Here is a 24,226-nt window from a genome sequence, read left to right on the forward strand (position 1 = left end):
ATTTCTTTTGGCTTTTTTTTTTTTGTTGGATGTTCTTAAGGAATAATGTCCCTCTATTTTACTGCCAATAGTGTTTATCTGCAAAGAATGAAATCCAGATGTACACACCTTCTTTGCAGAAAAAGCTGATTTTTTACATATTTCTCTTTTGAAATAGACAGCTCTCTGAATGTTTGACTAAATTGCTCACATTTTATGTGAATGTAAATTACTAAAATCAACATTGGCTATTGAGGTAATCAACAGTATGGATCTCCCTAACAGGCTCGAGCATCAACATCCCCTGTCATTCTTGTTGGCACTCATTTGGATGTTTCTGATGAAATGCAACGTAGAGCCTGCATGAGTAAAATTACTAGAGAGCTGTTGAACAAGCGAGGCTTCCCAGCAATCCAGGATTACCACTTTGTCAATGCTACAGAAGAATCTGATTCCATTATCAGACTCCGGAAAATCATCATAAAAGAGAGTCTTCACTTCAAGGTAAGCTACACACTGCTTTTAATGTTGAAAAGATCCTTGTTTGACTTAAGGGGATACATTTTTGAACATTAATACACAATTAAATAAATTTCCATGTGATAGCAAAGTCATCTTGCCTCCTATAAAATGTTACATATGGGGAAATAATGAAAAAAAAATTACTAGGTTTGTTTTAATTTGATTTTCTTCCCAAAAAATTAATTCAGTAAAAATCCCAGCTAAGGTGTGTTTTCAAGCACTAGGACCATAAATCAAGTATTTAATTAAAAATGAGCCATATTTGTCTTACAAAGAAATTTAATTAAAACCTTGTTTCTTGGGCAGCATCATGTAATTGCAGTAAGTACTGCAAGATTTCAGGGGACAGGAAATATGATATTGTGGTTTGTGAAAACCAACTGATTTCCCATTTACTGATTTCATTTTACATCATATGAAACTATTTCTATAAAGAGGAAAGTGAATTAAAGCAGGAAAAGGAAATCCTGTGGACTGAGTGATCTTATTAGATTGGAATATCTGCACTTGTGATTCTTTTGTCTCCAAAGTCATCCCAACTCATTCCCTGCTCTATCCTTAGTCACAGCATGAAGCCCTAAGTGTGAATGAAGAGACCAGCCCAGGCATGGAGCTTATAGAAAGACAGGATCTTGTCTGTAATTAAAATAATATACTTTTTAAAAAATTTATGCAACAACAATGCATATTTTTCATTTATGTCATAACATACTGAAGAGAAAAGGTGATGTCCTGTGCTACTTAAATCAATGGCAGATTGTACCAGAACCCAAATTTCTTTTGAATGACTGCTTCAAAGATTTTATAGAGTAAATGATATATTTATGAAACTAGCCTCACACCAGTGGTGTTACAAATGAGTTAAAGTGTACACACCTCTCTTGTTTCTTTTAGGAATTAGGAGCTTAGCCATATCCAAAATCTCCCTAACTTCATTCCACAGTGCAAGAAAACCAGTCCTAAATGGCAAGGAGGTGTCCTCTTCAAGTGAAATGGGTTCATTCCTCTTCTCATACATCCAGTAGGCATTAATAGAGCTGGTGTTTTTTTAATGTGGCTCTGTCTCACCATACTTATTCAACACTCCAGAGAAGTTCTGATTTTTGAAAAATGTTGTTTCTTTAGTGTCTGCATCTTTTGAGACTATGACTTAACTGATGTTTAAACTTCTACACAGATGTAAGGTGGTGAGATAATTACCATAAATGGTGTAGGTAGTTGGTGAAAGGAATGTTACAAGGGATCTGCTTAGAGATTAGACAAAGTGAGTTAAGTATTCAGCATTGTCATCAAGTACTCTGAAGTCTTTGAAATTGCACAAGGTACTAATTTCATCTGCACAAGGTATTTGTGCAGATGAAATTATTATATTTTTGACACATTAAAAACATCACAGTGCATTGGTGAGAGAAAGATTACAGTTAAGAAGCCAGTTTTGTAAACATTGGGAAAGCTGTTTCCCATTTCCTCAAAAAAGTTAGTAGGTCAGCACACATGGAGAAAGGAAGACCTGACTGGTACTAGTGATTACCAAATATCAAAAGGTGTCTGAAGGAAGGAACAGAGGGTCAGGAAACAGGCACAAAGCAGCCATTTGTGTCACTCATGTGGCTAAATTTATTTCATTATATTCTCTGACTGCCAGCAGTGGAGACTTTTAATCAAGCTACTACCCTCTTCCCCCCAGTTTACCTAAAGACATGGCTAGAGGTATTACATATTACAAGAAGTATAGGGTTTTTAAATTAATTTGTCTATGTGTTAACTGAAGGTGTAGATATCATCTGTTTGTACAGTGAATATTTTCCTTTCACTTTGAACCAAACCTTCTCTTTGAAATAGCATCTTCTGAGAGACCTCATTTATTATTTTTAGTGTACAAGTAATATGAAAATATTTTGTTCTCTGAGTATTTATTCATAGAAAGATATTATAATTCTGAAAGAAATATTACTTGCAATTACCTTTCAGTAATCATGTTAGTCAATAAATGCGTGTTCTTGTTCCTTTCTGCTACTATTGAGTGGGCGTACACTTTACATCGTAGTTTTATTTTCTGCATTTCACATGAATGAGTTAATACATTTAAGATTATTATTCCTAATTTTACAGATCAGAGATCAACCAGTGGTTGGTCAGCTAATTCCTGACAGTTACCTGGAGCTGGAAAAGAGAATTTTGCTGGAACGTAAAAACGTCCCAGTGGAATTTCCTGTAATTGATCAGAAACGCTTGCTGGAACTGGTACAAGAAGGCCAGTTACAGCTGGATGAAAATGAACTCCCTCATGCAATTCACTTTCTGAATGAATCAGGTAAAATACTCTCTTAAATGTGTGTTTGCTAGCACTTTGTTGCAAATCTGCAGCTGACAGATCGGTACATGTTTTTAAGTCTTTCACAAGGTTGCCACAAAATGGTAAGCTGAAGTGTCTGAGCTTGGGTAACATTAGTTTGTTAAACCACATTGTTAGGACGGAAATTCCATGACGTGAAGAATCAGTACTGTAACAGTTCATATCTCTTGCTCTCTCTTACCCCTCCTTGAAAACATTCTACTGCTGGTTTGGAAGCACAGTCACTGAAGAAAGATGCAATTGCTCTGATAGCTCAAATAGAATAGTGGTTAGAGGAACACATGTAACAGCTTATCTCAGTGCAGTACTGACTTCCTAAGATTAAATAATAAACTGCACAGAGCTTAGCAAAACAGCAAGTCAGATTGAAAATCAAACAAAAAGTCAGAAAATAAAGGTAAAGCTGAGCAAGCTGTGCATGCACTCTACTCTTCTGAGCTATTGCATAAATATAACTGTATTTATTATTCAAATTGTTTATGTCAAGTCATATAATAAAAACAGCCCAGAGTGGAGTGCTTACTTTGCTTAATATTGATCTTGAGCAATGTATTGCTAATTACAGTATTCTTTGTGCAGGTGTTCTCCTTCATTTTCAAGACCCAGCACTACAGCTAAGAGATCTGTATTTCGTAGACCCAAAGTGGCTGTGTAAAATCATGGCACAGGTCAGACTGATTACTTTTTGTGTATACATTTATGGTATATTTCCCCCTGTCTAAAGCCACTGTAACTCCTCAGTGTTCCTTCTTTGCCATTTCTTTATTGTTTCATGATCTGGAATTTTCTCAAGGCCACATTTTTTTACCCGGTTCTTTCTGTTTCTCTTGCATTGTGGACAACTGACTGAGTCATTGCTTTTCTGTTCTTACATTGTAATGTCCAAAATCATTTAAACTGCAATGGACACAAGAATATATGTAGAATGAAAAACCCCATGTATGCAAGGTAATCCTGCAATATGTTGCCACAGGTTGAGATGAAAGCAGAAACTTTGGGCTAAAGGCTGTAAGAAGATGGAAGAATTGTAATTCTATGCTAGGTACAGATGGCAGAGAAAAGTGAGTGGATATCGAGTTGGAATGGGAGAGCAGCAGACTGACTGCTGAAGTGAAACCATCATTGAAATGTTGATCTAGAAACACTCTCAAAATTTATTTTATATATATCCAGATTTTCTAACATCTGAAACTTTCATCTAGTGATGAATGTATACCTGAAATTGTTTGACTTTTGTTAAAAGATTCTGATGGTGAAAGTGGAAGGCTCTTCTAAATACCCTAAAGGAATTGTAAAGCGTTCAGATGTGGAAAAATTCCTTTTGAAGAAGAGCAAGTTCCCTAAAATCTATATGTCACAATACTTCAAGCTTCTGGAAAAGTTTCAGATTGCTTTGCCATTAGGAGAGGACCAGCTACTTATCCCAAGCAGGTAAGCAAGGAGCTAAACCCACAAATGACAGCCATAGAGATAGATCAAAATAGAAGCCTCCCATCAGGCTAACTAGTTTCACTGATCATCAGAGCAATTCAGTACATGAAAGCATGATGCATTCCTTGTATATTACATTTTAGTAAATGCTTTCAGAAGAGACATGTTAAACTGATCTTGTAGTAGATAAAGCTTATTTTCTATCAACATGGTAGCTAAATGGAAACTATAACTGATAGAGTACTTTATGAGGATAGTACTTCTTTTACAGTTACCATGCTTCAAGACTACAGCAAGGAGATTATAATTTAGCTTCACACAGCAGTGTGCCAGCATTACAGATATTTATTGTAATATAAAAGATAACAAAGCATTTCTGTAACCTATTTGTGTGAACTCAGAACCACAGAGAAGTTACTCAGAGGCAGTATCTCCTTCCAAAAGTGTAGATACTAAATGTGGTGACAAAACAAGTGTTATGACTTTGAATGTAGTTTTTTTGTTTTATCTGAAGCAGATAACTCAGTTTCTCTGCCTCAGTTACAGATTTCCTTATTGTGTTTAGTAATGTTTATGTTGCCAAATGGAGAAAGTGTTGCATGGCTGCATTGATTAGGATTTTTATGTCCTTCAAAGCCCTGGGATAGGAAGATTTTATCTGAATGACTTACCAGCCTTATGTATGTCTCAGATTTTTCTCGTGTTTGCATTAAATATCTAATGATCCATTTGTAAGGTGCTGTTGGGTTTAAATTACAGTCAGAACTTCACTTTGACACAAGCAAACAGAATAAAACACTATCTGTTAGATTCCTGACCATTCATTAATAAATAATGCATTTTACATGATAAAGAATGTATGTCATCAGCTCAGATATATTACATCATCAAATACTGTCTTAATATTTTTATTCTTTCAGCTTGTCTGATCACAGACCTGTTATAGAGCTTCCCCACTGTGAAAATTCGGAAATTATCATCAGGCTTTATGAGATGCCCTACTTTCCTATGGGATTTTGGTCCAGGCTGATCAACAGGTTGCTTGAGATATCACCTTACATGCTATCAGGAAGAGGTACAAATCTTTATCTTCAAAAGGAATAGTCTGCAAGTTTGCTTTGAATGCAAACACCTGTGTGAAGCTTTAGTCCCAACACTGTTTTGCTTTAGCTAAATTCTGGACATTTCACAAATGTAAGAAAAAGACTGTGGTCATTTTTGTAACGTAGAAATATCCAGGAACAGATAGTGCCTGATCTTCAGAGTGGTGAACAAAGAAAGTAAAGGTTGTAAGTGGTCCATTTCTCTCCTTCACATGCTAGATATAGGGGAAATCCTTATGTTAATGCAATATTGCTATTTGCTTAACATTTTAAAATTGATATTCATATTGGAGATCAGACTTTTAATCTAATTTTGTGTTTTCTAGAGCGAGCTCTTCGTCCTAATAGAATGTACTGGAGACAAGGCATCTACTTGAACTGGTCTCCTGAAGCTTATTGTCTAGTGGAATCAGCAGTATTTGACAACAACCCAGACAGTTTTTTGAAAATTACAGCACCTTCTTGCAGAAAAGGTTAATTATTCCTGAGTCTGAATTTTGCTCCAGTTTGATTGCAGCTTGGCATTTTGGTTTGTTGTGCTTTTGCCTTCAGAATATAGAGTTTATCTTTGCAATTAAAAGTATGGCAGGTTGGGTCTGTAATTTCCCTCTTTTTGTTTCTTAAAGGGTGCATCCTTTTGGGGCAAGTTGTGGATCACATAGATTCTCTTATGGAAGAGTGGTTTCCAGGTTTGTTGGAAATAGATGTGTGTGGTGAAGGGGAAACACTGCTGAAGAAGTGGGCTCTGTACAGCTTTCAAGATGGTGAAGAACACCAGAAAATACTACTTGATGACTTGCTTAGGAAGGCTGAAGAAGGTATATATTAATGTTATTTGAGATATATAGAGGTACATTTGTTCTACACAAATACTGTGCAACGTCTGCCTTATAACATTTGGGTACTTCATGTTATTTTAAAATGTATCATTTCCATCAGAAAAAATTACAGTGTAAGTCAAAAGCAACTTGGGTTTTTTATGTAAGAGCTATCTATTATATATAAGTATAGAATATGAGACAGATTGCATCTACTTTGTGCAGTTATATAAAAATAGTAATAATGGAAAGAATACTGATAATGCAGCTTCAATCTTGGAACTGAATCCAGCAGATAGTAAAACTAATACTTGATCTCTTGGTTGGATCACATAGCACAGTAATTTAAAAGACAATATTCAGTATGTCATTCTACATGCTAACAGCATTCTTTCTTTTTACAGACAGAAAAATGATCTCTTGCTTAGTTCCATGGTGTTACATAGCAGCAGATTTTTTCACATATGATTGATACATATATAGAACATTGAAAATACTTAAACATGTATGAGCCAAGAATTTGAATGGCAAAGTTAATTAGTATGTATGTCTGTATTTTTATATATATATATATATATAAGCACATATATGAATCTAATTTTAGATACATTGATCTTACTCATTCTCAGAGATCTTCATGCCTTTCAGTGCTTTTTCAATGATGCCTACCCTTCTTTTTTTTTTTTTCTTTTTTTTTTCTTTTTTTTCTTTTTTTTTTCTTTTTTTTTTTCTTTTTTTTTTTTTTTTTTCTTTTTTTTTTTCTTTTTTTTTTTTTTTTCTTAGGTGACCTTCTGGTAAATCCAGATCAACCAAGACAGACAGTTCCAATTGCTCAGATTGCTCCTGATCTGATACTGGCTGATTTGCCTAGAAATATTATGTTGAACAATGATGATCTGGAATTTGATGAAGCTCCTGAATTTCTCTTGGGTAAGCATTATTTTGTAGAGTGTTTTTTTTACAAAGATTATGTAAACAAATCTATTGAAGTCAGTTCTGCAACATATGAAAAGCATTTTAGAGATTTCTTTTCTAAGATATGTATTATTTTAAGGTATTCCAAATTTCAGGTTATTGAGTTTTGAATTTTCCATTAACTTGTGCACTAGGACACTGGTTTTCATGTGTTCAGTTTACTGATCATGAATCTTAACACAGTAGATGATCCACATATTTTAAAACCAAACCCTTTCAGCTATTATTTTTGAGAAACAGTTGTTATCCTTTTTTTATAATACTCTTCAATTTTATTGTTCCAAAGGTGATGGTGGGTTTGGATCTGTGTACCGGGCATCCTATGGTGGTGAAGAGGTTGCTGTAAAGATTTTCAATAAACATACTTCCCTCAGGCTCCTCAGACAAGTAAGAAATACTGCCTTTTTTCCTGTAGTGCTGTTCTTGGAATACCAACCTTAGTGAAGAGTTTTAAAAGTTTGAATAAATTGCAAGTCCTCACTCCAAAACATTCCTCAGTTTACTTCAGATGTAGAGATTATGCTATCTGCACTATTTGATCTGATTTTACAATTTACAGGAGCTTGCAGTGCTTTGTCACCTCCACCACCCCAGTTTAGTGTCTTTGCTGGCTGCTGCAATCCGTCCCCGGATGCTGGTGATGGAATTGGCCCTCAAAGGATCTCTTGATCGTTTGCTTCAGCAAGACAATGCAAATTTGACTAGAACACTTCAGCACAGGATAGCTCTACATGTAGCAGATGGCTTAAGGTAAATGTGACTTCTGTATCACTGTAAAAACAGGATATTGTTTCAAAGATGATATACTGCAAATGAAAATCTTCTGTTCCGTCACATCTCAAGCAGAATATTTCCTGGGTCAGACAAATCCTTGTATTTTTATGGTTGATTGGCTGATATGTAACACATACTTTCATTACCTGTTTTTTTTCCTGCTAATGAGTGATGCTCATACAAACAGAGAAATTGCAAGACTCTTGGTGCAATTTCCATGTGGCTGTTGATTTTTTACCAAAATGTCAAAGAAATTAATCTAGTGCATTTTCTGAAAGTCCATGAATCACCTCACCCCATTGCAGTGTAACTTTAAAATGATAGAACCTGCAAGAGGGTTAAGCTTAAGGTTCTAAGATGCATTTTTCAAGCTATCAGTGACTCTTCAGATAAAACTTGGTACTAAAATACTGCAATGTAAATAGTAAAGTGGTAAACAGTAAATATATTTCAGACCAATTCTAAAGTCATTATCCAGTAAGGCTGTGTCATGCTGGTGATGTTTGACATTTATAACACAATATTTCATGTTTGACAGTACAATTTACTGTTGTAGGAATAATGCACTCAGTGTGTGTATACAGATGCATCCCTAACTTAGGAATACTTTCAATAAATATTTTTTGATTACTAGGTACCTGCATTCAGCAATGATCATCTACCGCGATTTAAAGCCTCACAATGTGTTGCTTTTTACCTTATATCCCAATTCAGCTGTTATTGCAAAAATAGCTGACTATGGCATTTCCCAATATTGTTGCCGAATGGGAATAAAAACCTCCGAAGGCACACCAGGTAGGAAAATATGATTTGATTTAAAGTCCATTATGTTCAAAAATAGCTAATATATTTTTCATGTAGTCTGTAGGAAGTAACTCAAATCTATATTCTAGTCAAAAATCACAAAAAGTAGTCCTAATCATATTACAAGTTGTGGTGCCAGATTTATACCTCTTGGCCTTTCCTCCTGTTCATGTTTTAACACCTTTTAGAAGAATCAAGGAGTATATTAAAGATTTAAAAAGAAGAAATTAAATTACATGCACTCATAATAATTTTTTGTTGTCTTGTTTAAATATGGTTATTGTGATATTGAAATTATATTGCTAAAATCTTTTACTTTAATTTCCAGTAATGCATACATAAATCTTAATTCTTTTTTAAAGGGAATAAATATCTTCACTGTCCCCCAGCTTTAGAGAGAACCCTATTAGCATCCATTCTAAAGCAGTGAACAATTCAACCACTTTGAAAAGTTCCTTTAGGTCTTTTAAATTGTTCTTGAGGGCGTCACTTCAAGTGTTAAATGTTAGACCTTCAATAAAGACTGCAGACTTGCCCTTGATTTTCAGCATTCATTGATAAAATAATTATTTTATATTAAAAGGAGCAAGAGCTCTGTTACTGATGTACTATTTCTTTTCTTTATACTTACTGCTGGTATTTTTGGACAATTGCCAGATACAAGCTATTGCCAGCCCAGAAATAGCTTGATGTTTTTCCTTGTACTTCCTGTGTCATTTTTATAAATAATTGTTTACTTTTTAAAGTACAAATATGGCTTCATCTTGATATGAAGCGTGCTTATTAATGAATGATTTATTTGTAGGATTTCGAGCACCAGAGGTTGCCAGAGGAAATGTTATTTACAATCAGCAAGCTGATGTTTATTCATTTGGCCTGCTGCTTTATGACATTTTAACAGGAGGAGGAAGAATAATGGAAGGCTTGAAGTTTCCAAATGAATTTGATGAATTAGCAATACAAGGAAAATTACCAGGTATGCTTCGTTTCTAGAAGTTTTAGTGTTTGTTCTGCCTTTTCCAGAAATAAAATATCTTGAGTTATCTTGTATCTAATAGTGATCATAGAAGGAGACTTAGAAAAATATAACATTCTTCATATTCCTTCAGCATTACAATATGTAATTATTGTAATTATTGGAAGGAAGATTAAACAGGATGCCAGGCTGAACATGATGTAATCATTTGGACAATATAACTCAGGACAATGTTACTTGGGCAACTTCTGCCAAAGTGTTGAGAGCTCTTGAATTTTTATAGCACTACGAGATTAATGTCTGGTGTTCTTATTTATTGCCCAGCAATAGTGGGTATACTCATGAAACATTATTTAAAGAATGTTTTGCTCCATTTAGGAAAGAGCAGCATCAGTCAGTCTGGCATAGCTTCTCCATTTTGAGAGTGTTCAAACATTTTCTGCTCCTTAAGGAGAACAGTCCAGTTCTAAGCTCAGACAGTTTCCACCCCCTTCCTGAAGAGGATATCCCAGGAACTGATGACTAAGTATCTCTTAAATGCAGCTGTATTGACTGTATTGTAAGCTCTGTGGAATAATTGAAGTATTCGTTTCTGGAGGCGGTACAGTTCCTTCCACTATGCTCGTAATTTCTGTATTTCCACCAAAAGAGGGGCTGGCTGATCTCTCAAGCAAACATTGCCTGTCTTTTGCTGCACTGAATATGTTCATTTGGAGGTATTCATCACTAATGTTACCTCTGTCTGAGGTAGAACTGGAATATTTGCTGTGGATTATGATGAACTAAAAGGAAAAGCAATACAGGCACCATCATGAATGATTTTTTTCTCAGAGAGTTCAGCGGCTATAGTCATAGGATACATAATCCAAGCACTAAGTGGGAATTTAAACTTCCATGTCTTGTAAATGCTATATGGAATTGTTTATCTCTTTGCTGTATCTTTTATTGGAAGTTCATCTATATTCCATATACTCAGAAGAATAAATGTGGAAAACAGTGTTTACAGGAATTTGAAAGACTGTTGACTGGAGTGACATACCCTTGAATGGTCAGCATTAATGGAAACACAACCCTCCTATATCTGCAATTCAGTCCCAGGGACAGGGACATCAAAGAAAAAGATAAAGCAAAATCCATTTGCTTTAATTGCTATTAATTAAAAGGAGTCTAGTTCTAGCATTTCATCCTCCAACATATAATGGCAGATGAGCAATTCCAAGCTGTTCATGCTGACATTTTAACTAAGAATGTGGTATTTCTTAGAGCAGCTCAGTAAGACATTAGATGAATTCTAAAAATAAGAAGGTTAGTTAGAACTATGGTAAATACTATTAACAAGTTATGTAATTTTACCTTCTAGATCCTGTCAAAGAATATGGATGTTCCCCCTGGCCTGAAGTTGAAAATTTAATTAAAAAGTGTTTGAAGGAAAACCCTCAGGAACGACCAACATCTTGCCAGGTATTACTTAGTTTATTTATTTAATTTTTTTATGATAGACACCAGTACAAAGTTGTGGTTTCTGAAAAGGAATCAGGCATTTGGTTAATGAGAAGCACAGGTTTCTTCCTGTTGTTCTATTCTGAGATGGAAACTGCCATGAAATATTACCTGCTCTTGCCATCCAGAATAAACTGTTTCATTGAAATCTACCAACCACATGTTCTAACTCGTTATTTTCCCCTGTGTTGCTGTGTAGCAATTGTAGTGAAACACAATTCAAGTTACTTCTTGGTCTTGACCAGAGCTATGCAAAAAGGAGTTTTTTAAATAGTATCAGTGCAGTTACACATTATTCTGTGGCAGTACAAAGGACCAGGTCTGCTGAGATACTGTGTCCATATCTAAAAAATGTTGTTATCCATTGCTTGTTATTTATCGCTGTACAAGCCGTTGTTGTCACCATGGGCATGCTGTGGCTGTTTTATAGGTTTATGAGATCCTGAATTCTGCAGAGCTTATCTGTTTGATGAGGTATGTGTCCATACCCAGCACATCTACAGCAGAGTGCATGGTGGCTGCCAATCAAAGCTGCAAGAAGGCAGGAGTCTGGATAGGCAATGGGAACACAGAAAAGGCACAACTTTCATTTGTTAACCTAAACACAGATGGACATACTTGTGAGGTATGTGGGAAAGTTGACATTTATTCTATTTTTTCTGGCAGACAGATGTATTTCAGAAAAATTAATTGCATTTTTACAGCAGGATATTACTTCTGGAAAGCTAAGCTTTGAGAGAACAAATTGCTTGTAAATTAGTCATCATTTTATTCATGAAATGAAGTAGAAAAGCTTTTTACTCTCTTTCCGCTATCCAGCCTGAACTTTCTCATAATACTGCCTTTCCATTACTGGATTACCTTCTTCTACTGAGATGGAAACTATTTCTACCATGGAGACCACAGAAAGGAGTTAATAGTTGGGTAGACCTTCATATCTTTACCTCCTTTTAACAATCCAGGTTGTCTCTTAACAGCTTCTCACTTCCCACAAAAGCCATCTCCTTGTGCCACTTTGGTGATGCCCTCCAGCTCTTTTCATTTGATTTTGGTAGATCTCAGTTCTATCCCATCAGCAAAGGGGAAAGGTTTTACCCAGGACTGATGTGCTGTGATGGACATGTGTGCCAGAACTGAGCATGATTCATCATCAGAGTTGTTTCAGTTCTATTTCCATTTGCCATCTGTTGACCATGATACATCTGAATTGGTAGCTTTGATATAAATTATATGGGTTGTTTTTCTAAAAATAAAATGAGAAAAAGAAATATTGGGCTAATACTTTCATTGTTAGCAATTAGTATTGCAATAGTTGCATTTGTTCAATTTTCTGATGGCTTCGAGACCTCGATTAGAATAAAAAGAATACCTTTTTTGTCAGCATTCAGCTGAGATATTTTCCTGTGTACTTTTTGAGGGGTCCTTCCCAGCACTTTGAAAATAGGTGGCCCTGTTGATGATGTACTCTGCTAATAGGGAATTAGATTTCTTAAAGGGGAAGTTAGGCCAAGGGAGTCCATAAAGATTGTGCTGTATTTTTATCATCAGTAATTTACTAGCATTTACCATTACTGAAATCACGACCAAGTTGTTTTTCTTCTTTTCTGACTCAGGATATTGCAGACAGTAAAATTATAAGTTTGGCCTTAGTGACTCTTCCTACTGAGAAAGAAAACTGGATTGTAGCAGGAACCCAGTCTGGTTCTCTGTGGGCAGTTAACACAGAAGATGAAACAAGAAGGCATCGTCTGCAGAAAATGTCAGATTCTATCACTTGTTTATACTCTAATTCTCTTTCAAAGCAAAGGTATAAATTAATTTTAAATGTTTTGAGTTACATTCTGAAAATATTGCTAAACTGATGTGTTCAGAAGATTACATCTGTATACTCTGCAGTTTGTTCTGACAACTGCTTGTTTTGCCTGTTTCCACTTAATTTTGCACCCAATGCAACTGGGGACTACATTCATGATCACAAGGGTTGTGTTTGCTTTTAATGTTCAGTTGAATACTTGAAATACTAGAGACTTCTCATTTTAATTTTTCTTCTTACCTGATTAAGGCATTTCTAGAATTAATTATTTTATTTTGTTTCAGCAAACAGAAGAATTTCTTCTTGGTAGGCACAGCTGATGGCAGACTGGCAGTTTTTGAAGACAGAGCAGTAAAGGTAGACTTGTTCTTTGCTGTCTGTTCTACAGAGCGTTATCAATAATATCTAAAGCAGCTACCAAGAGTAGCTTTATTTCATGCCATTAATTTTTTAATTGCTTCTTTAAAACTGAAATTAATTTTCTACTGCAGTCTGAGAGGAACTGCACATTTTACAATAACTGCTTCAAACAAAAGAGTTAAGAGGTGGAAATTTCCTTTGAAAGGCCTGGCAAACTGGCTAGAGACTGACATTATTGGTTGTTGTTAAGAATAGTCTAACTATAGGAGTTTTAATCTCCTTTATTTATTGCTGTAATAGCTCCATTTTTCTGTCATCTAGTAAATTTTTATAAAATAGCTATGTTCAAAAATAAAACATGGTTTAGGTTTTTTGTAGATCAGAATTCTGCTCGCAGAACAGAAAAAGAAATACTGGAAGCTGTATTAGGTGGCACCTGAGTGTTTAGTTCCTGACCATACACATTTAGGGCAGTTATGGAGTTGCAGTGCATTTCAGAATTAGAATATGGTCCAGTGTAGGATGTCTTCAAAGACATAGGTGTATCTTCCCAACCAGTTCTTCATTGTGTCAGGGGTTGCAGAGAGTGTCAGTCCCTGCCTTGGCCTGTTCCTGCTCACAGGCTGTCTGCTATGGGACATCTGTAATGGGAATATGGTGCTTTTCAGTCAGTAACATTCTGGGAATGTTCTGAACCATCGGAAAATCTAGATGTGTAAATTTAATTCAGCAGGCTGTGTGACCTTGTTTTAACAAGATTCTGAGTCTGTATCTTCCTTGTTTCTAATGCAGAGTGTATTTTTTCTTGCAGTGTAAGGGTGCTACACCTTTGAAGATAGTGACTATAGGAAATGTTAGTACACCCCTGATGTGCCTAAACGAATCCTCATGCTTATCTGAAAAAAACGTAATCTGGGGAGGCTGTGGAACAAAAATCATTGCCTTAACTAGTGACTTCTGTGTTCAAAAGCTCATTGAAACAAAGACTAGTCAATTGTAAGTTTTTGATTTTTCTAAGTGATGTTACTTGGCTCATTTGTTTTCATTAAAGATTTCTGACAGTACTTTGATGTAATGTCTTGTTCCAGAGCTCATTCTTTGAGTTTGCTTGTTTCTGTTCTTTTCTTTTGGTAATGGAGATGAAGTATCAGTGAGTAACGTTGAAAGTCTTTCTTGCTGCTTTTAAACAAGGAAGATACATTTTTGCTCCATAAAGGATTGATGAAGTCAATGTCTATGCAACTGATCAGTTTTCTTCTCCAGTTGGCCTAGTCCAGGTCCTGTTTAGTTTACTTAGAATTACACATACATATTTATCATAGTATTTGTCCTTCCATGTTTGTCAGTATGATATGTATGCATATCCTTGCCCTATATATATTTAATCACATCAGATTGCTGACTTCTGACTATTTAGAAATTATTGAGTGAGGGTGTGGGAGTTTTTGATGTAATTCTCACATGGGCAAATCCTACTCCGAAGTTAAGGGGCGTTTTTCCTGAGCAGGGAAAACAGTGTTTGATGAGAAAGATTTATTAATAGACTTTGAGCATTAATGTGCCTCCGAGGGTGTCATCAGCCTGTTATTGTGAGAATTTTTGTTGAACTGTAGGAAGATTAAAGCAAAGCCTTTCAGTTGTATCTTAGCCTAGTTTGATTTTAAGACTGAATGGTTTTGCAAGACTCAGAGGGAAACTAATCCCACTCATAGTAGTCAAGTTTTTCTGCTAGGCATTTTCTGCATATCTAACTGGAGTTCTTCTCTCTTCTAGGTTCTGTCATAATGCTTACAGTGATGCAAACATTATTTCAATAGCAATAGACAAATCCATCTACTTGGCAAAGAAAAACAGCCATTTTGTGGAAATCTGGGACAAGAAGACAGAAAAACTTTCTGAATTAATTGACTGCGCACATTTTCTTAAGTAAGTGATTTATTTCAGATTGTTGGCCTGGTGGATAGGAAGCTGAATATCAGATTGCCTTCTCTACCATAGTACCCTAACCTGCCCGAAGTAAGGGATTTGCCTAGTTCATTGGGCAAGTGTGTATTTCCTATTCTGACTTTTGGCCCAGAACTTCAGAATATCCCATGCAGAATCTCACTTTTTAAAGGCCCTTACTGTATTTCCCAATTTCTCTATGATGTCAAGATGACTCATTTAGCTCAAGAAAGAAGAAAGACTTTTGCTGTCCTTCATGTACTAAGGGTAATGCAGCTACTTCCTACATCCCCTGAACAAGAATGACTTTTCAGTGCACAAATTCAGTAGGAAATCAGATTTTTATTAACTGCAATAGCTTTTTCATTTGCATTTAAATTGTTCCTCTGCCTTAACATGCCAAATCCATTTCTTTTTTATGGTGAGGTTAGGAGCAGGTGTAGGTGTGCTCTTCCTACTTTGCTGTGACATCAACCGCCTGCAGACAGGGGCAGAACGGAGAAGTGTTCCTGCCTTCTGTTTAAAGGTCTTCTGAAATAGACTAGATGGCTCTTTAGAGTCCAGTAATTTCCATCCTAGTTTATTTGCTTGAGAATTTTGTGATTTGACTTGGTGAATGATTGCTTAAACATCTGATATTCAGTGTTGTTTTAGCAGCTGCAGAATAGGGTGCCACCGAATTCCAATGCAAATTCTTTCCATACTTGTAGGAACAAAGTGGAAAAATTAAATAAGGAATCAAAACATAAACTGGCTTACTCTGGAAGAGTGAAGACCATTTGTCTGCAGAAAAATACTGCACTGTGGATAGGGACAGGAGGAGGACATATCTTGCTGCTTGATTTGTCAACGCGTCGTCCTGTACGAGTTATAGACAAGTTCTGTGATTCTGTTCGAGTCATGATAACAGCTCAGCTGGGTGAGTAGAACCTTCAAGTGTTGAGTACTTTGAAATCATTGCTAAGTTTAGGTTTTCTCTGTACTGCTTGTTATAGTGTTCCAGGAACAGATTAGCATTATCCAGGATTTGTTCATTCATTCTACTCCACGGCTGTCATCTTCCATCAGTGTCAGGCTCTAGGGTGTAAACTGAATACCAGCAGGCTGAATACCTGTGTCCACATAAAGCAGCAGCTCCTCCCTGACTTGTCACTGGTCTGCACACGAACCCCACACCTTCACTGCACCCCTGTACTGTGTTTCAGCACAGCTCTCACCATGCTCTGTCATGTGGTCTTCTCTGACATGTGTCTGCCTGTGTTCTTTCTCCATCTCAACTGTTACACTTTTGGCTTCTCTCTCTGTGGACCATACTGGATTTTAATAATTTTTCTTTCATTGCTTATTGCCTATTTTTCTTCTCCCATCCTCATTCAGGAATGGTTCTTTTAGATTTGGGTCACAGGTAGATCATAGCAGAGCTGGGAAAGTGCTACACACCTGGAGGTGTGGACTTGTGTAGATGTGCTGCTGCTGTGGTCAGGGACAGTTGCTTTGAGCTGCTGTAGGCAGACAGGAGTTGTGGGGTTTCAGTGGTGCCCATGAATAGCCAGAGGAATGCAGATGAGGAAGGGACACTCCTTGGCTATTGAAACTTCCTTCACCTGTACATTGTCCTGCACCTTTCCCCAAAGTAGTAAAGACCATATCAACTCAAGTTTGTGGTACTGCTGTGGTGAATATATTCAAAATACACATTGCTTCAAAAAGTACTTTGTGGCATGACATGAGGATTCCCATCACTTTCCACTGTGTTTTGGAAAAAACTCGGGAGTTTCCCTGTCAGTGTTATTTAAAGGGTGTTTGCTGTCAAAACAAACAAACAAACAAAAAAACCAAAACCAAACACCCAACACTGATGCTGTTGTGAATTCAGCAGCACACTGTAATTCTGCTAGCAAATACCACAGTTGCAGGCTGTGAGTGTTTTCTCCTTACCATCAGGAACTTATTCTGTGGGCTGTTTCTTCCTTTCTGGCACCAGAAGAATCCATAGATTCCAGTCAGGTCATAGTGCTGGCAACCTTGTATGAGTCAAACATACCTCACCTACCCCTGAGTTGCCTTTGCCTGAAACAGCAAGTGTTACAGTCTGTTCAGAGCCCAGCTGTTAATGGTGCAGCTACAGCTACAATGTTACTATTATAAAGGGACATTTTATTTTTAGTATTTTGTAAAGAATAATTACTATGAAAATGTAATAATTTTTGCCTCGCCGCTGTCATTGATAGGGAAAATACATTGTATAGAGTAGTGTGATTTAAAAAAACCTTGAGGCTCAGTCACTTGAATGTTTTTAATCAAAATTTTATTTCTAGAAAAATTAATATTCAGAAGTTTAGCTGCATTTGAACAAATCTCAGGAATGACAAATAAGATTGATATATGCAGTTTGATGTGTACTTTTTTCTTTTGATCATGTTTTTGCAGCAATTATTTATAAGGGCTAGGGTTTTTTTCCTAAATTCAAGGACTTGGTTTCTACTGGAATCTCTGAAAATGGCACTGAGGCTGCTGAGCAGTTTTACAACAGTACCACATTGCTTATATGAAATAAGAGAAGATAGAGGGAAATACTTTCATGTGAAATAGTTCTGTTTAAGGTTAAAATGTATAATGTCAAGCAGAGGTAAATATTTCATGAAAAAGAGATTTCCAGACTTTGAGACATTAATTTTACCTGTACTTCCTATATGAATGTGGAAATGCAATGTCATTTTCCAATTCTCTCACCTAATACATTGATGTTGAATAGGCATGAGACTTACTATAGAGAATAATTTAGATGTAAATCTGTAGTTTATTTTGCAAGTGCAAATTTAGATTTCTATATAGTAAGACAGGACTTAGGTCTAAATAAGAAACATTATACTTAAGTTCCAGTCACTTTTGTAAGGAGTGTGGATAGGAGTGGCTATAGAAAAAAATCAAATTTATGAAAAATCTGAGCATGGAGGATGTGTATGGTTCCCACCATTCCTCATCTACTCTGACCAGATTTACATCACTCTCAGAGGAGATTATTTTGCTGACCTCCTTGGGGCAGGAAAAACCTCTCTCTACCTCGCAGAGCTCCCGCAGCATGTTAAAAAACTTCCCCACTGCAGCTTTCACAGTTAAGCCACACTCCAGTCTATTTATGCCCCAGAAACTGCTCCTCTCCTCATCTTGGCCCTGGGAGTGTCAGGCTCTGGTGTGAGGTGCAGTACTGCAGTGAGGTGTCTGCACAGTGGGGGCTATTCCTTCCCTGGCCTGCTCCTGACCCAGGGACATAGGCAGGGTCTTCGGCAGTCTGCAAAGTATCTTTGCAAGACATTTATAGACATGTCATGTTGGAAATAAGTAGGAAGTTGATATTGAAACAATGGAATATTCTGATTATCCTTTTGTGATCCAACCACTCCTGTCTTCCAGGCCTTTTTTTGCATTATTCAGTAGGTATCTTCTTACGATCTGTCCCCTATTCCACTTCTCACCCATATGCCATCATAGGTTTAAGACTTCTAGTTCATCATTTTTACTCCTTTTTTTTGTCATATTTGGTTGGATTTGTTTTTTCCTAACTGAGCTGGTACACTTTGCTGTGCACTGGGACTTCACTTGCAGCCTGTCCCTTTGCTGTGACATCTGTTTCCTGTGACTCTGCCGCCTCTGCCTGTGCTGTATAATAGGGGCTTTGTTCTTGGACTTGTTCAGCAGGCTGGTGGGCTGATCCTGTGCTTATGCCTTGGAACCCTGATAAACCCTGACATTAAATGGAGATGGGAACTATATTGTCTGTGTCTGGGTTTTTCATGGTTAATGATTCTGAATAAAGGGTCTGGTTGATTAAACTCAGCTTCCTGTCCTCTTAGTGCCTTCATGTCATCTTCTCTTAAATTACAAAATTCACATTAAAATTAAAATTTGACATTTCATTTCTTTGAAAAAGGGAGCCTCAAGAATGTGGTCCTTGTTTTGGGATATTGCTATAAAAGTGACACCGAAGACAACAAATATCACAAAGGTATCTGAATTGTGTTTTATTAACTTGTATTATTAGTGGAGGAGACACTGTTGTATTTGACTACTCACTGAGAGTGAAGAGTTGATTATCATTTGATACAATTTTATTGAAACACTACTATTAAAAAACTATTAAATAGTTTTAATTAATATTAAAAACTATTAAATAGTTTTTGTTTTCTTTTGCATATCGGGGCTTATACAAACTAAAAGCAACTTCCAGAAATGGATCAGAGGAAGCCACTGTTTGAAGGATATAATACAGTTTGTTGGGAAACTGCATTTGGAGAGTAAATGTCATTGTCTAATTGGAGAATGTATCAAATGGATTTGCAGAGGTGTCTGTGCTAGGTCAGGAATCCCCAATATTTTCATGAGTGATGTGAATAAAAGAATAGTGAATGTACTTTTCAGATTTGCAGACAATTCACAGCTAAGACAAACTCACTGGAGGGCAGGATTAGAGCTCAAAGTGACCCTGACAAACAGAACTAATGGTCTGGAAGGAAACAGGACACAATTCTGTAAGGACAAATGCAAGACCGTTTATTTAATTTGGAATGATCCGCTGTACCAGCATGAGGAAATAAATGATCAGCTTAAACAGCAGTGCTGCAGAAAAAGGTCAGAATTGATCAGAGGCTGGTCATGAATCAGCCATGTCACGTGAGTGCAGATGAGGCAAACACACTCTCACACCATGAAAGTGGTGTCTGTAAGACATGAGTTAATTCTTACACTCTGCTGAGTGCTAATATGGTCTCTGCTGGAGGAGCCTAACCATTTTTTGCCGAATGATCTGGAGTATTAGGAATAGTCTAGAGAAGACAAACGCAACCTGTGAGGAAATGTTGCAGGGAGTTAAATTGATTAATATAAATGAAGCTTAGAGAGGACATGATAATAGGCTTCAAATATGTAAATGAAGAGAAAGAGAATAAAGACTTCTACATATTCCCTGTGGGTAGGATAAGCACTAACAAGTTTCTGTTACAGCAAGGGAGATTTTGGTCAGACATCGGTAAAAGCTTCCTGACAATTAGGATAGCAAAGTGCTGGAAGATGGAAAATCTGCATCTTTAGATTTTTCTAAGAAGAGTTAATGTTGATGCTCTGATCAATGCCCTTCTTCACCTTTATCTCATCCCAATTTCAGTGACTCCTAAAAATGTGGCAATGATAGTATAAAGTTAAGGAGGACAAGTATAGATGAGCTGCCTGAAATGAGTCAAACTTTAGAGCATTGGGTTTACATTGTGGTATTCCCCAATTCCTGTAACCATAAGAACATTTATTGGCTTACTAGCATTTTTATTTTATTTAAGAGTGACATTAACTACAGAGAAGAATCAGAGACTCCAGAATCCTTGGGGCCTTAGTTTGTAAGCCTCAAGTCATATAAGTGTTCTCAATTATCCCTATTCTACCAAAACCAGTGTGAATTCTTAATGAATAAAGAGTTGTTTGCATGAATGGAGATGGAAGAAGTGACCTTTTCTCAGTATATTCACTACCTTGTGAAATCAGTTTTTATTTTACAGTGAACAGGATTTGACTCTCACAGGCATTTAGGTATATCTGCTTGGAAAGATGGAGATGAAATTTTAACAGGCACCTCAGTATTAGCCTTAGTTGTAGGTCAGGTCAGTACCTTAAGGCCCACAGGCACCAGAAATGGTTTTTCAAGTACTTCTAAATGGGATACTCTAAATTTAGGAGCTAGAATCCAAATCATTGTGCAGGTACAAACAGCCTGTAACCCGTAACAGCATCACCTCACACATGAAGTGTCATGGAACTTGTCTTCTGGGTCCTAAAGATCTCACTTCATTGGATAAATTTATGAGTAATTGAGAACAAGCAGATAAGCAAAATCATTTCTAATTATGCAATAATTCATCTCTGTGGCAGTTTTCAAATTTTCTTTTTTTTTCTCCAGAGTTACAATCCTGCGTCTCAGTGTGGGACATTAACCTGCCTCATGAAGTGCAAAACCTGAAAAAACACATAGAAATTAGACAGGAATTAGCAGAAAAAATGAAGAACTTTTCTTTGGACTGAAAAGTCACCCTGCAAGTGCCATTTTTTTCTAGTCTTCCATCCAAAGATACTGTGCAATATTTACAACTTCTTCTTCCTATTGTTTTTAACCTAAAGCAAGAAGAAAATTACCATGAGAGTATTCACGGGATACAAAGAAGAAGTTATTTGTAGTATTTAAAAGGACAGAAAACTGTTGATAATTTCTGATTCTAAAATGGTATCATGTATCTGTTGTTTACCTGTGAAGTTCTGCTCTCTGCAACTATGGCTCAACTTCAATATAACATTGTTCATCCAATTTTTGATCCCAGTTAAACTGGGAATAAGCCAAGAGACTATAAATGGCTCTAATTTACTTCATTATCTCTACTGAGTTGACACTCTAATAAGAAGCAAAATTTAAGCCTCTGTGTGTTTACGGCAGTTTGCATGTATGACTTTGCTCCTATGATTCATGGTTTAGTAATGTCAGAGCTCGTGACCCTATGAAAAAACATCATGTTTTATCTAACAGCAGTGTTTAAAGGAATATATAATTACTCTTTGAAAACAACAGGCAGAATTGTCTGTTTCTTCCATGAATAATTGACTTTATTTTTCATTATGACCAGAAAAACCCCATTGTGCTACAACAATGAAATAGCTCCAAATTAAACACACGGTGAGGCTTCCCCATGTGAGTGTCCTCCTGCAGCTCTGCAGTCTGCCTGCTCCTAGGAGATGCAGTCACACCACTGGGATTGCTGCCAGTCACGTAGCTCTTGTGCAGCTCTCTTGGAAGAGAGAAGAGAAAGCACAGGATGAGTGCTCTGATCTAAATGCTGCTTTGACTTGCTCTTAGCCCAACTTGCTTGTTTGCTTACCTCAGTTTAAAAAAAAAAAGGGAACTTTGGCTTTGATTTTTCTAACATGCAAAGTTTCCACTTATTCATTCTTCTTTGAATTTATGTTGTTTTGGGGGATAATCAGGGCAACCTTGAGGAGTGTAAGAAATGACTGCCTCTTCCAAATTTGTTTCCACACATCATCATTCAAGAGTCACTTTTTGCTGCTTTCTGTCTGTAAGTCCCAGCTGCTGCTTACAGCCCACAGTGACCTGCTCTAAGGAAGTGCCTTATTTCTGTCCACCTGAAGACAGATGCCGTTCTCTTTTTTGGATACCAGAAGAATTCACAGGGTGCTCTCAAAATCTCAAGGAGTAGAGAATCCAGAGCCATTCCTGAGTCCAGGGAGCTGAAAACAAGGTTGAGCAACCAAAAAGTTCTCAGTTTTTTGTTTGGTTGGGTTCGTTTTGGAAAATTACATGCTGGGACAACAGCATTTCTTGTGTCCAACTCTAGCATTGTTCTGTTTTCTGCCAGTCGTGGAATGCATACTCAGGATTTTTTTCAGATATGCATCCCAGTTTCTATGTATTCGTGTAATGTATGTACTGATAAGAATTTGCTATTTATATGGAATTTTATAACTCAGAAAATATATATTATTTTAGAATGAATATGGTTGTTTTTTAAAAAGAAAAGAATATATGCATTGTGATTAAATTTATTTGTAAGTCATTTTGAAATGTAAGCCTAAACATTTCTATTAAAACTGTGCTTTGTTAATAATGTAAGTCTACTTTCTCATCATTGAATTTTTAAGGAGGGGCTTTTCTGTCCAGCTTTTCTGGCATTTAATTCCTTCCAGATGATGAAAAATCCTGGCTCTGCAGGTATTATTGACAGCTGCATTCCTGCTTGTGCTCTGTCTCAGTGTATGTCTTGAGCCCTTTTCCCTTTCCCTGTTTGTCTTCTGCTTGGTGTTCCTGTGGTCTTCCCCAGAGATGGGAGGTGACCTGTAAGGAGTATTGTCCCTATGGTCATTCCTCACCTCTCCAAGATTCTGGATAACATTGATCCAGAGCCTGAATCAGGTCATGTATTCAGCATTACAGGGAAGGTGAAGAATAAAACAAACAGCAGCCAAAAGAGTCAGGAGCTCATTGCAAACTTGACTCAGCTGGCCACTGCTGATTTATCTGTGGTAGAGAGAAAAATTCTGTCATGGTGGTAGCCCAGGGACTGTTTAGCAGTACAGAACTCATTCACACAGAGCACAGTGATCCTGCTGCATCCTCACCAAATACTTTTTTTTAGTACTGCAAGAAAATATTTAGAGAATATCTTGTGTTGGTGCTTCTTTTTAGAAGCGCTCCGGGACTGGCATCCCCTCCCCAGCTGACACCTGCACCAAGGGCAGGAACAGCACCATTGAAACCTGCACTATAAGGAAACCTGTTTCCAGAAATATCTCTACTGACAAACTATAAGGAAAGAGGGGGGGAAAAATGTCCATAACTTTGTGTTCACTCTGGTTTCATTGGAGCTGTTTGAAAACCAGTGGAAGCTGATCAAATAAGAAGACAAGTTCTGTCAGATATAGTTTCTTGCATACTTAAGATAACATCCAACGTGTGACAACAGATAACCCATACTTCAGAAAAGAGCCTGTTTGCTCATGGGAAGCAAGCATGTGGTGTGGTGTGACTGAACACCTCAGCCGGGACAGGTGAGTAACCCCATGTCCCTCAGTGCACTAAAGGGTCACTGGGGTTTAAACATAATGGCAAGGAGACAGAATGTACACAGTGAACTGAATGCTTGATTGAATACTGTTGGGGTTTTTTTGAAGTATCTTTCCCCTCCTGTGCTACTGACTTTAATTAGAGACATTCTTTTTTATTGGGTGCTTGCTCTGATAAATTACATATGCAGATTCACCTGGTCATTAATTTTAACCTCATTTCTTTTACAAGCAGTTCCTGTCAACCCCCTGTAAACA

At 36.8% G+C, this 24,226-nt stretch overlaps 1 protein-coding gene across 2 annotated transcripts in view; it reads left to right on the plus strand.

Moving 5' to 3' along the window:
* LRRK2 (leucine rich repeat kinase 2) overlaps positions 1-22,995 on the plus strand; it is a gene marked incomplete at its 5' end in the record, with an annotated part of 62,199 nt that extends 39,204 nt beyond the window's left edge. For both annotated transcript variants that reach the window (XM_083859673.1, XM_083859674.1), the window contains 21 exons: positions 265-483; positions 2,614-2,815; positions 3,437-3,525; positions 4,101-4,288; positions 5,209-5,363; positions 5,718-5,864; positions 6,018-6,209; positions 6,993-7,139; positions 7,471-7,571; positions 7,744-7,934; positions 8,593-8,753; positions 9,568-9,738; positions 11,099-11,199; positions 11,669-11,863; positions 12,852-13,045; positions 13,336-13,408; positions 14,223-14,407; positions 15,185-15,337; positions 16,066-16,274; positions 19,287-19,361; positions 21,300-22,995. In XM_083859673.1, coding sequence (XP_083715799.1) covers positions 265-483; positions 2,614-2,815; positions 3,437-3,525; positions 4,101-4,288; positions 5,209-5,363; positions 5,718-5,864; positions 6,018-6,209; positions 6,993-7,139; positions 7,471-7,571; positions 7,744-7,934; positions 8,593-8,753; positions 9,568-9,738; positions 11,099-11,199; positions 11,669-11,863; positions 12,852-13,045; positions 13,336-13,408; positions 14,223-14,407; positions 15,185-15,337; positions 16,066-16,274; positions 19,287-19,361; positions 21,300-21,421 — 3,270 coding nt within the window. In that variant the 3' untranslated portion in view covers positions 21,422-22,995. The remainder of the gene's footprint in view (positions 1-264; positions 484-2,613; positions 2,816-3,436; positions 3,526-4,100; positions 4,289-5,208; positions 5,364-5,717; positions 5,865-6,017; positions 6,210-6,992; positions 7,140-7,470; positions 7,572-7,743; positions 7,935-8,592; positions 8,754-9,567; positions 9,739-11,098; positions 11,200-11,668; positions 11,864-12,851; positions 13,046-13,335; positions 13,409-14,222; positions 14,408-15,184; positions 15,338-16,065; positions 16,275-19,286; positions 19,362-21,299) is intronic.
* Between the last annotated feature and the right edge of the window lie 1,231 nt (positions 22,996-24,226).

This window comes from Zosterops lateralis (assembly GCF_965231275.1).
Source record: "Zosterops lateralis genome assembly, chromosome: 4".
Lineage (NCBI taxonomy): Eukaryota > Metazoa > Chordata > Aves > Passeriformes > Zosteropidae > Zosterops > Zosterops lateralis.